This window comes from Cucumis melo, chromosome 6 (genome assembly GCF_025177605.1).
Source record: "Cucumis melo cultivar AY chromosome 6, USDA_Cmelo_AY_1.0, whole genome shotgun sequence".
In the NCBI taxonomy this organism is placed as follows: domain Eukaryota; kingdom Viridiplantae; phylum Streptophyta; class Magnoliopsida; order Cucurbitales; family Cucurbitaceae; genus Cucumis; species Cucumis melo.
Window position 1 is genome coordinate 5,816,293 of NC_066862.1, and position 13,568 is coordinate 5,829,860.

The 13,568-nt window shown below is 35.6% G+C and overlaps 1 protein-coding gene across 3 annotated transcripts in view; it reads left to right on the top strand.

Moving 5' to 3' along the window:
- The window catches only part of LOC103483912 (uncharacterized), a 73,806-nt gene that overhangs the window by 27,241 nt on the left and 32,997 nt on the right, over positions 1-13,568 (top strand). For all 3 annotated transcript variants that reach the window (XM_008440757.3, XM_008440758.3, XM_017043506.2), the window contains exons 31-38: positions 2,308-2,416; positions 2,493-2,636; positions 3,648-3,923; positions 4,082-4,753; positions 5,695-5,910; positions 7,656-7,759; positions 9,464-9,759; positions 9,936-10,020. In XM_008440757.3, coding sequence (XP_008438979.1) covers positions 2,308-2,416; positions 2,493-2,636; positions 3,648-3,923; positions 4,082-4,753; positions 5,695-5,910; positions 7,656-7,759; positions 9,464-9,759; positions 9,936-10,020 — 1,902 coding nt within the window. The remainder of the gene's footprint in view (positions 1-2,307; positions 2,417-2,492; positions 2,637-3,647; positions 3,924-4,081; positions 4,754-5,694; positions 5,911-7,655; positions 7,760-9,463; positions 9,760-9,935; positions 10,021-13,568) is intronic.

Genomic DNA, 13,568 nt, shown 5'->3' on the forward strand with positions numbered 1-13,568 from the left:
ATACTATTGGTAGTTGGAATTCCAAGTATGAGCACAGATTGAAAGGCATTTATTTGCAAGTCACTTCCTCGTCCTCCTCGAAGTCTTTTGCTTTCACCCTATTGCAGATTCTATGCCCACTGAAATTCTCTCTGTAAAAGCTCCATCTTCCAACTCGTCCTCTGCTGCTCTTTCTTTTTCTTCTCTCTCTTCCTTAGCCAAATCTAGGTCAAAGGCTAAGTCTAAAAAACCATCCAAAATCAAGGATTCTCTCACATCCTCTGGGTTTCACTTGTTTGTTTAATTCGTTTGTACTTTTGTTTATGATTACTCTTTTCGCTCTAAGTATAATTCTCATGTACTTTGAGCATTAGTCTCTTTTGTTAATACATTTAAAGAGGCTCGTATCAATGTTTGGTGCTGACCTCCAAGGAAATATCCAACAACTTTTAGTTGAGGTGCACTTAAAAATATTTCCCTCAATCACTTTGGATACATGCGGTTAAGTCGCTTTTGGCAGAATTATGGTTTTAGAGAAATCAAAGGGTTTTCCATGATAAAGCTTTGTTTGGTTGGATCGCTTTGAAGTTGCCCATAAGAATGCCTCCTCGTGGTGTTCCTTCTCCAAGCCTTTGGCAAGCTATAACATTCAAGAAACGTACTCAAATTGGAGAGCTTTTATCTTCCCATTTTAATTTTTGTCTTGAGATTAAATATCTTAGTGTACTTTTGGCTTAGGCTTTCAATAAGTTTTTTTTGTTGAATCCTTAGTCGGCTGGTGATCATGTCCTATCTTTAATGGCTAAATTTATATTCCTCGACTGATTTTTGATGTTATAAGGATATGATGGGACACTAAGGGGGTGTCAACCAAGTTGAGATGTTTGGTTGTACTTGTTGACTCTAGTTATGCTTTATGCTTTACGCTTTTTGTAGAACCCTCAATTACTTAGAGCATTAGGCTCTTTCATTCTATATATATATATATATATATATATATATATATATATGAATAAAGAGACATGTTTCCTATAAAAAAAAAAAAAGGTGGTTCGTATTCGTTTTAAAAAAAATACATTCCATTTTGAACTTGTATAGTAAAAACAACAGTAAGCTCTTCAATTGAGTTGATAACTGAGGAGGAATGAGAAAATATATTAGATCTAAGTGTCTGGAACCGTTTTCTTCTTCTGTATTCATTTATGCATAATGTTTCTTTTTGGAACACACTTTACATTGATTAATGAAAAGAGACAAAAGTCTCAAAAAATAAGATACAAGATACTACACAAAATGATCAGCAGGCGCACGTAGCCATTCCAACTAGGTTTACATCCCCTTAGCGCTTCATCATATCTGAACATGCTTGAAACACCCCTTTAGCACCCTAGTTGAGATGTCTAGGTGCATCCCCCAATTCCATGATGAGGAAGTTAAGGGGTTGTCAACCTAGTTGAGTTGTCTGGTGCATCCCCTGATCCCATGGCCTCTTTGTTTATTCTCATTGTATATATGTCTTGTACCTTGTGATCCATTAATAAAGAGACCCGTTTTCTTTAAAAGAAAAAAAAAAAAGAAAGAAAAGAAGAAGAATCAGGAAGGAATGCTGATCGTGGGGTTGGGATAATGGGTCTGCGTGGGTTGAAATTAATGAAATTGGATAAAGCTCATTATCATTGGCCCTCTTCGAATGACTTTCTGTCCATTTGTGGCTCACGAATCTGTGATTTTCTCCCTCAGTTTTTCTTCCAGTAGTTTTCTTTCACTTGTGTTGCTGCACACCCTTGCCTTTGTCTTTGTTTGCCCCTGCTGCTCAACACCCAGTCACCCCCATCTGCCGATTGCCATCACACAAGCCTAAGTTTCAAGTTTCTCTGAATCAGTGAATGAAGTCTAACACTATAGTTTTCTCTGACTAAATTTTGGTTTTTTTTTTTTGTTTAACCACATCTTGATGACAAGGTGTGTTTTAGGGGCTGGTAATGATAGGAATGTTATTTGGTAGGATTTTAAGGGTTTTTTAGTAATTAGTTAGGGAGGTTGTCATGGTATTTGGTTATAGATAGGAGTGTGAAAGGAGAAAGTTGAGCAATATTTTAGTCGGTGAGTTAGGGTTTGAGAGAGATCTCAAGATGGGAGGATCCAGGTTTTTTTGTCATTTACGTTTCAATATAAATTGATTGTGTTTTTGTTTCTATCGGAACGTAAAATAAGAACAAAATATTGGTGAGCAATAAATTTCTTCAACTTCATTGAAATATGCCGTGGTAGATCATTTGGAGAAAATCAAGAAACCTTAAATAACCATGTGCTCTCTTTTTCTTGTAGTTTCATTCAACTTGACTTGGGACAGTTACAAGTAACAAATGAATTCAGCTGGCATGGATGTCCAGAAAAAGATGCTTCTGCCGTTCATATTGATGTTCTACATGCTGAGGTAGAGTTGTTGATGGATTTCTTCAGACCCTTTTAAGTATATGTGGAGATCATATTTCCTTTATGTGCAATTGCAGATTCTGGGTGTGAACATGTTGGTAGGGATTAATGGTTGTATAGGTAAACCAATGATTCAGGAAGGCCAAGGACTCGAGGTTTATGTCCGACGAAGCTTAAGGGATGTTTTCCGAAAAGTTCCAACATTCTCACTTGAAGTTGTGGTAATATACTATGTTAAAGCCTTTTTAGTATCTCCTAGGCTAATTTATTTTTTTGCAATTAAATCTGGTTACTTTTCGGTTTATATAATGTTATTTTTCAATATCTTTTTAACACTTCCAGTTGTATACTTTTTTTTTCAAGGAGGAAACAAGTCTCTATTATTATTATTTAAATAAGAAGAGACAAAAGCTCATATTGGGTTATACAATGAGCAAAAGAAAGAGAGACGGATTAGCGGGTGTATCCGGACATCTCAACTAGGTTGACACCCCTGAACGCCCTCATCATGTCAATAAAAGTGAATAAAGAAATAAAGACTGTCCTTCCTCTAGGCTGATAAAAGCTAATACAAAACAATCGGCCCAAACAAAGGATAAACAATCATATAGATAGACATTAGAAAAAATAGTCCCCATTTATGCTAAAGTTCGGTAGAAACAAAAGGCCATCCATCCAACACGCCGTCCAAGACATCAAATTGGAGGGAAGATGAAGGTGGGCCAGTTCAGCGAAATCACTTCCACTTGTACACTTAGAAATTGATAAAAAGTGAACTTTCTTACAGTAGTGATATTAATGTTAAATTTATCCATCAATGTAAGTTTTTAGGTTGATCAGTGATTTAACATACTATCAGAGCAGAATGAGTCCAACCCATGTCATTTCCTCATCATTTAATATTGAATTCCCTTGATGGGTCTTCAACAAAATTTCTCAAGCCCACAAATGAGTGATAATGTTAAAGTATTGATATGATAATAAATTTAAAATAGTTCATTAGCCTAAGCTTTTGGATTAAGTGGCTATTTAACAGAACTATTAATATTAATTTAATTGAGGAAGAATTGAAGGTGGTAAAAAATAACTTCTCTTACTTGGCTCCCATGTTAAGCTACTATTGTACCTAAAATTTAAGTTGATAAGTTTGAGCGTATTTTATGTATCATTTTCTTAAAATAAAATTATTATATAGAAATTTAAACTGATTCACATGGTTGCTTTTTTGGTAGGTGGGTTTGTTGCACGGCATGATGTCTGACAAGGAATACAAAGTTATCGTTGACTGTTTATATATGAACTTGTATGAACAGCCAGTACTTCCTCCAAGTTTCCGTGGGAAAAAATCCGAGTCAGAGGATACAATGCGTCTGTTGGTTGACAAGGTCAATACAAATAGTCAAATCTTACTGTCTCGGACTGTTACAATAGTGTCCGTTGTTGTCAATAAGGCCTTGTTAGAGCTGTGTAATGGCATTCAGGAAGAGTCACCTTTAGCTCTCATAGCTGTAAGTATATTTGTTGAGTAGTATTGGATGTTACTTTTCCTGTAAAGAATGTATGTTGGGGTGCATATTCTATGATTAATGCTTTTTATGTTTATATGATGCATTTTCATCTACAACGTTGTCATGTCTGACTTGGTAGTTTATTTTCTTTTGTGCAGATAGAAGGGCTTTGGGTGTCATATCGTATGACATCATTCCTAGAAACGGACCTCTATTTAACCATTCCTAAGTTTTCTATTCTTGACATTCGCCCTGTTACAAAGCCTGAAATGCGGCTTATGCTTGGGTCATCAACTGACACTTCAAAACAAGCTCCTTTGGAGAATTTTCCATTCCTGAAGAAAAATAGCTTTGGGAATGCATATTCTGAAGGTAACCTTGATATGGATATCCCTGTTGCTACAATGTTCGTATTGGACTATCGTTGGCGGAAGGAATCCCAATCATTCGTTCTACGGGTTCAACAACCTCGGGTCCTTGTGGTACCAGATTTTCTCCTTGCTGTGGTTGAGTTTTTCGTTCCTGCCTTGAGAACTATTACTGGAAGAGAGGAAACAATGGACCCCAAGAACGATCCCATTAGTAAAAACAACAGCATAGTACTGTCTGGTTCAATTCACAGGCAAAGTGAAGATGTAATTGTGCTGTCCCCAAGTAGGCAGCTGGTAGCAGATGCCTTAGGTGTTGATGATTATACATATGATGGTTGTGGAAACACTATTCGTCTAGTGGAAGAAACAGATGGCAAAGGACCACACTCAGGGAGATCTCAACCAATTATTGTTATTGGCCGTTCTAAGAGGCTTCGTTTTGTTAATGTGAAAATTGAGGTACAAGTGCATCCCCACCTATTTACTTTTCTTTTTCAACAAACATCAAGTACTTTTCTATTGATGTAGTGAGAAGATACAACAAATGTTCCAGTGAAACAATCTCTTTGATTTCCTTTTTCGACAAAGATTAAGAATTTTTCTATTGATGTAGTGAGAAGATACAACAAATGTTCAAGTGAAACAATCTCTTCAAAGGGAGTGAGAAAAATAAAAGCTTCCCCATTCTTGCCAATATGCTAGGAGCATAACAAATTAGACAGAGAGTACCATTGTGAGGCTTTGAAATAGCTAAATGAAAACACTCTATCGAAACTCTTTCACTTGTTTGAAAATATCCTTTGTTTCCTCTAAAACCGGATTTTTAGTTATAGGGTTGACACTGTTAACCTGACCCATTGCAAATGAGCACACCACAGAGATACGCGGCCCGTATAACAACTCCATAATATTTCTACTTGCATCACTGTTGAAACCAACTTAATCTTAAAATATTGAATGAGCTTGCATTCACTCCCAACGCATAATAAAGAAACAGAATGCAGGAAAACTGAGGAAAAAACACCATCCTTTGAAGCACCTCTCCTGTGATTAAACCAGAATAGAGCAAGGTCCAGCTAAGCGCATTGAGTTTTTGACTTTAAAGCTCCAAATGACCAAAAATACCTCTTATGGAAATGGAGAATACTTGGTCAATGAACTAATTCTGTTTTCTTTAAAAAAACTGAAAATTCTATAATCGTTCTGTTCTGAAGCTTTGCCGTCAATCATCTGCTAAAACCCAACTTTTTTTTCCCTTTCGAATTGCAGTTCTAGACTGTTATTTACTCGGTCTATTAACTTCTAATTTTTTTCCAATTACTTCATGGAATTGTTTGTTATGTATTACATGTTTTTGCAGTTCTTATTTTCCTGTCCACTGATAAGTCTTTCATTAATAGAATGGTTCTCTCTTGAGAAAGTATACGTACCTGGGGAATGATAGCAGCTATTCTGTGTCCAAAGAGGATGATGTTGATATTATTCTGGATACCCTTTCATCTGATAAAGAGGAGGAGAATACTGCATCCATTCATGAAACATCAGACATTTCAAATATTTCTTCATCTTTGGAAAGTGATCAAAGTACACTTCGTAGTTTCACCTTTGAAACTCAGGTGTGGTAATGTTTGGATTCCATTTTAATATGTTGATATAATTTGACGTCTGTCCATAAATACCCTTAAATTTTAAGTACTTGAGTATATGTGCATCTGTTTGCTTGATTTCTTCCTACTTTCTATTTTTTTTAAAACCTCTTAGCACAAGCTCAGTAAATAGGCAACTGAGCATCTGGAACCCAAAAACCGATGCAGGAAAATAAATGGGAAGAGTTGTTGGTTTTGTCATTTATAGGGGAACAGTAATCCACCCGGTATTAAAACATATTTCCTTTTAATGTATCTGTACAAAATCAAGCTGATTCAATTCAGCTGAAAATTGGGAATTAAATTAAGAATTTTGCTAAGATTGCTTCCTTTCATATTTATTAATTTTTCCACCCCATGTAGACTTTTTGATTAATTGCTTAATTCTAGCAGAAATGGTTGAAAATCCTCTCGTGTAAATTTGAGTCTTTCTCATGGAAAAGAAAAACATTTCTCATTCTTAGTTTGATGATAAAGTACCCTTGAATATCTTCAAATCTTAGCCTTGCCACTAGAATCCTAGCTGCCGTCGTAGGAACCATAGCTATGTTGCCTTGCTTTCTTTCCAAAACTAATCACTATCACTCATCTCCACGACAAAACCCTTGGCTTCGTGCATCCTTCCTAGCCGTCACTCTTTCACTGAAAATCCTTAGAAGCCATTGTACCTCATAAATCACAACGCACTGCTGCTCTTGCACTTTGTTGCCACCATCAAACACAATTTCATCGCTAGGTTTTTGGAGCTTGTTTTGCTTTTTTGGTTGGCCATTTTGTTCTCTCTTTTACACCCCAGTTTGCATCGTGGAACGTTTTTATTCTTGTCTCTATCAAAGAAAAGTTTGTTTCTTGTTAAATAACAGTAACCGGATACAATGATGTAAAGCAGCGGGACAACAAAAAAAAGGTGGTTGGTTTGTCAACCATGAAGTTTCAACGTTTAAGATACCCCACTTATTTCTAATTAAGGTCCATCTGAAAAAAACGGCATTGTGGTGATTATTTTTAACCTTCTCGGGGCGATAATACTTCCTTAGCTAGCTTTGAAGGAATGAAGGGACATTGCTGCAAATTCCCGGCTTTTGAAAGAAATTTCGAATTATATTCCAAGATACGAACCAGCCTTTTTATTCCAACACCAACTAGAACTCACTGCTGAGTTTTATTTGGTTATTGTTAGTATCTGTTTAGTCCTTTTGCTTTCTGTATAATTTCTTGTATTTTGAGCATTAGTCTCTTATTATTATTAGTAAATAGGTTATTCCCTTAGGATTTGGGACGGATGCGGAGTTGGATTATTTTGATGATTGATCTTTTGACACTAGTTTATTTTTGGTGGATATGATGACGGTGCTATGGGATATCTACCTAGTTGAGATGTCCGGGTGCGCTTGTTAATCCTCGGTCCCTTCATTTGAGTGCTCTTTGTATATTTCTCATGTACTTTGAGCATTAGTCTCGTTTTATTTATAAAAGTGGAGATTCATCTCCTTTTCAAAAAAATAAATATGCTTGTCTTCGTTTCGGGAAAAAAAATTCCAAACATCTAGGAATGCAAATTCTCTTTAGTACTAATAGACATACCTAGTTGCAACTTTGCTCCTCGAGGTTTATCGTGCTTCAAACTTTTCCCTCTAATAGCTTGCTTTAATTGTCCACTTAATTCTTTTTTTCCTTAATTGTATATATATTTATGCCAATTACTTAATCATCAGGTGGTTTCTCCCGAATTCACATTCTATGATGGCACTAAGTCTTCTTTAGATGACTTGTCGTATGGCGAGAAACTTCTTCGAGCAAAATTGGATATGAGTTTCATGTAAGAGCATCTAACTTCTTTTTTGTGTGCCTATTTCCCTTACCATTCTACATTTAAATGCATTCATGTCCATGAAAATAGCTCTGAAAGCACTGAATGACAAAGGTCCTAGTATTGTTTGATGGTACCGGTAAGGTGCTGTTTAGGCATTGGTCTGAAATCAAGAACCGTGGGGTTCTTAAGCTCATGGGGCGCAGGGCTGGGTTATTTTTAATCTCTACTTTTTCAAAATGCATATCAATGTTTTGACCAACTTTGTAGGAAGTAATTGTCACAATCATATTTAAATTAGAAGTATGCTATGTGCGTTCTGATAAAAAGTAAAATAACATTATCATGCTCTCAAAGACGTAATTTTCTTTCAAGTATTTTAGGATTTAGTTCGAAAATAGTTCAAACATGGTTCATTTCACCATTTCTTTTGTATGGATTTTTTATAAAGTTTAAAGATTTTAGAAGTATTATTTACAAAGTAGTTTGGTAAAAAGTAACATTGAGAATTGAACTATGCTTTTTTGTGAAGGATTTTTTAAAACTTTCATAAAGTTTATCAATTTTGAAAAGGTACTGTACAAAGTAGTTTAACAACAAGTTCAAACATTGTGAAATAAACTACGTTCCTTTTTTTTTTTCTTCTTTAAGTATTTTTTTAAAATTTTCATATGTTTTAGTAGGTATCTATTAGGCCTCCACTTAATAACGCACATGTAGGAGGGGTAGAAGGGGTAATTCACCCCATCAATTGGTTGCACGGTTAGTTATGTGTGTGTATCAATTAATATTTTGTATTAGCTGGTGATTATCCACAACAAGGAGAGCTCTTCGCTCCTGAATAGGCGTGAACCTTGTATGTTGTAGTCTTACTAATATATTGCGACTCTCATTGGAAGTGTCTTTGTTATAAGTTAAAGTAGTTAATGAGAAAAATGATTACATGGTCTGACCACATCCTTTATGTTATTTTAAAATGAATAAACTAAAAAGGCATGTTTTCAAATATACCAAAAAAACCTAAAGTATATGTATGATATTAATTTTATTGGGGCATTTTCAAATATTGCAAAATGAACCAAAATTTTTACAAAATATAACCAAATTTCAAATCTATCACTGACGTCTATCAATGATATTGATAGACACCGATAGAATATAAGTGTTTATCATTGATAGAATATGAATTTTTTCTATATTTTGTAAATATTTTCAACAGCTCTGCCATTTACAATAATTCCTCAATTTTATTTTAATAAATTCAAAATGAAATAACATTTTCTTTAGTTCATCAAATATGTTAATTTAAAAATACATTATATTTTTAAATGTTAATGAATTAGCTTAAAATTAAATCTGAATTTTAAATGAAAAGTTCCAGTGAATTTTGTGGTCACTGGTTTAAGAAGTCGTATCTTCATTCTACATCCCTTTTCTGAAGAAGTTTCTCATGTAGCAATTGGTGATTATTGTTACCGAGATTTTCTTTTTGAAATGGAAATGAGGCTATTTCATTATTGTTACCGAGATTAGTTGATTGTTTTAGTATATCCATTCTCTCCCTCCATCTCTATTTTTTTAACAACATCCTTCTATTTGTCAGCCTAATTAACAGTTCCTGTCATTTTTTGGTAAATGGTTTAAGTAGTCGTTCCTTCATCATAATGTTGTCTTCCGGAAAAACTGAAGTTTTTGTTCTTGTATTATGGATAGGTATGCATCGAAAGAAAATGATACCTGGATTCGTGCCCTTGTGAAGGATTTCACCATTGAGGCTGGTTCAGGACTAGTTATTCTTGATCCAGTTGATGTTTCTGGGGGATATACATCTGTAAAGGACAAAACCAATATGTCTCTCGTTACAACTGATATCTGCATCCATCTCTCATTGAGTGCCATTTCCCTCATACTTAATCTGCAAAGTCAAGCTGTTGAAGCAATGATGTTTGGAAATGCTGTACCTCTTATTGCCTGTACCAATTTTGATAAGCTCTGGGTGTCACCAAGAGGTTCTTAATTTAACTGGAATAATTAAATTTTTGCTCCGAATAAAATTTGTTTTGAAGTCAACTTTATTAACTAGTAACCATCTAGTATCGAAAGATTTTGGCTGGTTATCCGGTTCTTTGAACCGTAATGAATTGACTACTTTCATTCTTGCAACTGTGTTGGTTTATCCATGCAGAAAATGGGTCCTCTCATAACCTTACCTTCTGGCGTCCTCGAGCTCCATCAAATTATGTTATATTAGGAGATTGTGTGACTTCACGGTAAGTCTTCTAACTTTCTTCTGTTTCTAGAAAATATTTGGTTTTATTACAGAAAGTATTTGTTTTGCTAGAAAGTAGTTGTTTTAATTATTATTTCAGTTGAATGCTTGAAAAAACGGTTTCTCAACTATTGAATAGAGTTTTTTTTTTTTTTTTTTTTGAAATGGAAACAAGTCTCATCATTGAAATAATGAAATGAGATTAATGCTTAAAATACAATAATGGAGACGAAACAAAAATAACCAAACGAAAAGGAAAAGCACAAAAAGAAATTCTGGAACAACAAGAACAAAACAGGAGTAAACCCAGAGCAAAGGAGTTTGGTTTTTGGAGATAATCGAAAGCTACAAAGTAGTGAACGCCCTTTACTGTATTTGGTTCGACAATATTATTTCCATATTGAAGACGTGGAAGCTATGAAGATCGTGATGTCATCAAATACTCAACTTAGACGGTTCTTTAAGGAGATTTCAGAATTCTTGTGTGGCCTTAAGAACAGCTTTCATCTTCGAAACGGTTTTGATAAGTTTGGAAGTACAAGACTCCTAAAATTGATGTCAAAAGTAGGTTCGGTTATGAGATGTGTAGCTTGGAAGAGTAACAGAGAACAATCTTTCATCCATATTTGTTCGGGTGTCCCTCGACAAGGTTGGAAATTCTTTCATGAAATGTTGGGAACTTTCTTGATGAAGCACGATTATTGGAATTGGTGCAAAAAAACATCTCTAGACCTCCCCACAGCTTCATCAAGAAATAGAGCACTTCTTCCCCTGTTCTGATCTCAGAAATTTAGAGTGCAACTCAGTACTGATAAAAAGTCTAGAAGTTTTAAAAGAAGACTTTGATAACCTTGGAGAATCTTTTTAAATAAAAAATAATTATTGATCCATTGTTTACAGAGAATGCTTTGATTAAATTGGCTGAAGGTTCTCTAGAAGAGTTTGTTGGAAAAGAAGAGTTATGGCAAGTAACGGGTTCTTTTCATTTGAAGTTTGAGGATTGGAGCAAAAGTAAACATAGCAAACCATCAGTTTTCGAAGGCTATGAAGGATGGACTAAAATAAACAAAAAACATCCCTCTTGATTATTGGAGCAATTATACGTTCAAAGCTATGGGAGATCATTTTGGAGGTATGAAAAATATCGCCGCTGAAACACTCAATCTAGTAAATGTTTCAAAGCAAAGATTCAAGTAAAAAGAAACCAATGTGGTTCCGTACCAGCGGCATTAGAAATAAAAAATTTCAATCGAGGGAATTTTTTCTTATGCTTTGGTGATTTTGAAATGATAGAGCCTCCTCTATTAACCAAGGGCCATTTATCATTGGAGGATTTTTCAAACCCATTTGACTTGCAAGTAAACCAGACTTTGAAAGATGAAGGACTCGTTGAAGATTCATTCATCTCGGAGGGGGTGGAATATCTAAGATCAATCCAATTTACAAGAAACCCTTTTGAAGCTTTGGAATAAGGAGCTTGCTAGAAATTAGTCTCATCGGTGCCAACGTCGAATACCTCCCGTGAAGCAAGGGTGACTTTAAATTTGGACTCTAGGGAAAGTAGTGTGAACACGTTTACGGGACTTGAAGAGACACACTTAAGGAGGTGAGAGAACAAGAATGTTAGTTTTGAAAGGAACAAGACAGAAGAAGTTGGAGAGGAACACTTTATGAAGAAAGAGAAATATTTCCCTTTCCTCTTCTTCTCTTTATTCCTCCGCAAAATAAGGTTTTAGAGCAAATTCGAAAAGAAAGAAATGTTCTAAGATTTCCTCACATTACCTCAAGCCCTTTTCGAAGTATTTCATCCGGGAGAAAAAATCAAAGAAGATATTAGCAGAACAATCCTTAAAAGCCCTGATAATTGAAGAGCAAGTATTTGATTTGCTAGAGGGGAAACATGTTCATTTTCAATCATTAGTTCATTCCAGTAGCTCCAAGCTGTTTTTAGAGGCTAATCTAGATTTTTTAGAAGTTAGTTGTACCCAAATTCAAGTCCCAGCTCGTCCTTTTAAGTCAGTTTTTAATCATCCTCACCCTACCTAGTTTAAGTACTCTATGCCTAACTCGAAGGTTAAATTTCTGAGAGGTTCTCCAAGCAAAACCCTCTCTTAATCACTCCAGCAAGGAGGGTGAATCCTCAACTCTCTTTCAACGTTAGCAGTGAGAAAGTGGAGCATTTAGATAGGTCAATTGAGCTTGAGAGACAAAAACATTTTAGCCTTCAGAAACAGATCTCAATGCCTGGTTTCAATGCGAGGAAGAGCCAAAATCTTCAAATTTGCCTTTTGCAACTCGCTCTTGTTCCCAGTCTTATTCCAATTAGATTCTTCAGTCTTTAAATGTATTCCTCCCAAATGTTGGACCCACTTCAATCTTTCTTGGATTTCTCTTTGTGGATGGCAAGTAAAGTCTGTCTGGTGATGTTTTGAAAGACCTTTTCAAGCTTCCTCTGGATTTTGGGTTACTATAGCAAGACAGTTACAATAAACTACCGATGACACTCTTCTATTTTGTAAGTATGATGTGAAGATGCTTTTTAAGCTTAAGGAAGCCATCAGGTTATTTGAATGGTGTTTGGGGTAGAAAGTAAATTGGCAGAAACCTGTCCTTAGTGGCGTTAATGTGGGAAAGGATGATTTGATTCAAATAGCAAATTTGCTGGGGCAAGGTAGATCTTATATTTAGGTTCCCTTTTGGGAGGCTATCCTCGACAAAATGTGTTTTGGCAACTAGTCATTGATCGAATTCACAAGAAACTAGATAGGTGGAAAAGATATAACATCTCTAGAGGTGGAAGACATTCACAGCAAGGAGGCTTTTAATTGGTTCGCTAAAGGGAAATTCGGTAACAGCCTAAGAAGCCCTTGGGTCAACATTGCTAGAGTTTGGAGGTCGGTTGACTCATTAGCCTTCTTTAATCCTGATAATGGTCTTAGAATCGGTTTTTGGGCAGATCCTTGGGTTGGTAACACCCATCAAGGAGCAGTTTTCAAGGCTCTTTAGAATTGCTCTTTTGCCCATCGATTCAGTAGCAGCACATGGGGACGATACTTCATCTTGGTCATTGGCCTTTAGAAGAAGTTTGAAAGATGAAGAAATTGCAGAATTTCAATCACTTCTATCCCTCCTCTCAACTAAAAAAATGGTTAATTCTAATGACTTTAGATCATGGTCCATCGATTCCCATGGACGGTTTTTCGTTAAGTCTCTTTCTTCGGCTCACCTAAAAACTGCCTCCCCAATGGATAAACATCTTTTTTCAGCAATTTGAAAATCAGGCAGTCCTCGGAGAATTAACATTTTGACTTGGATTATGCTCTTCGAGTCCCTTAAGAATTTCGCAAAAGAAATCCCCCAATAAATGTCTCTCTCCTTTGATCTATCCTCTTTGCTTGAAGGCTAGCAAAAACCTTCATCACATTTTCTTGTACTGTACTGTCTCTTCCTTTGGTTAGGAAAGGATTTTCTCCTTGTTCAATTTAGTTTGGACTTTTGATAGTTCACTAAGCCCTAGTGTGGTTCAGCTGCTGTCAGGTCCGAATTTAC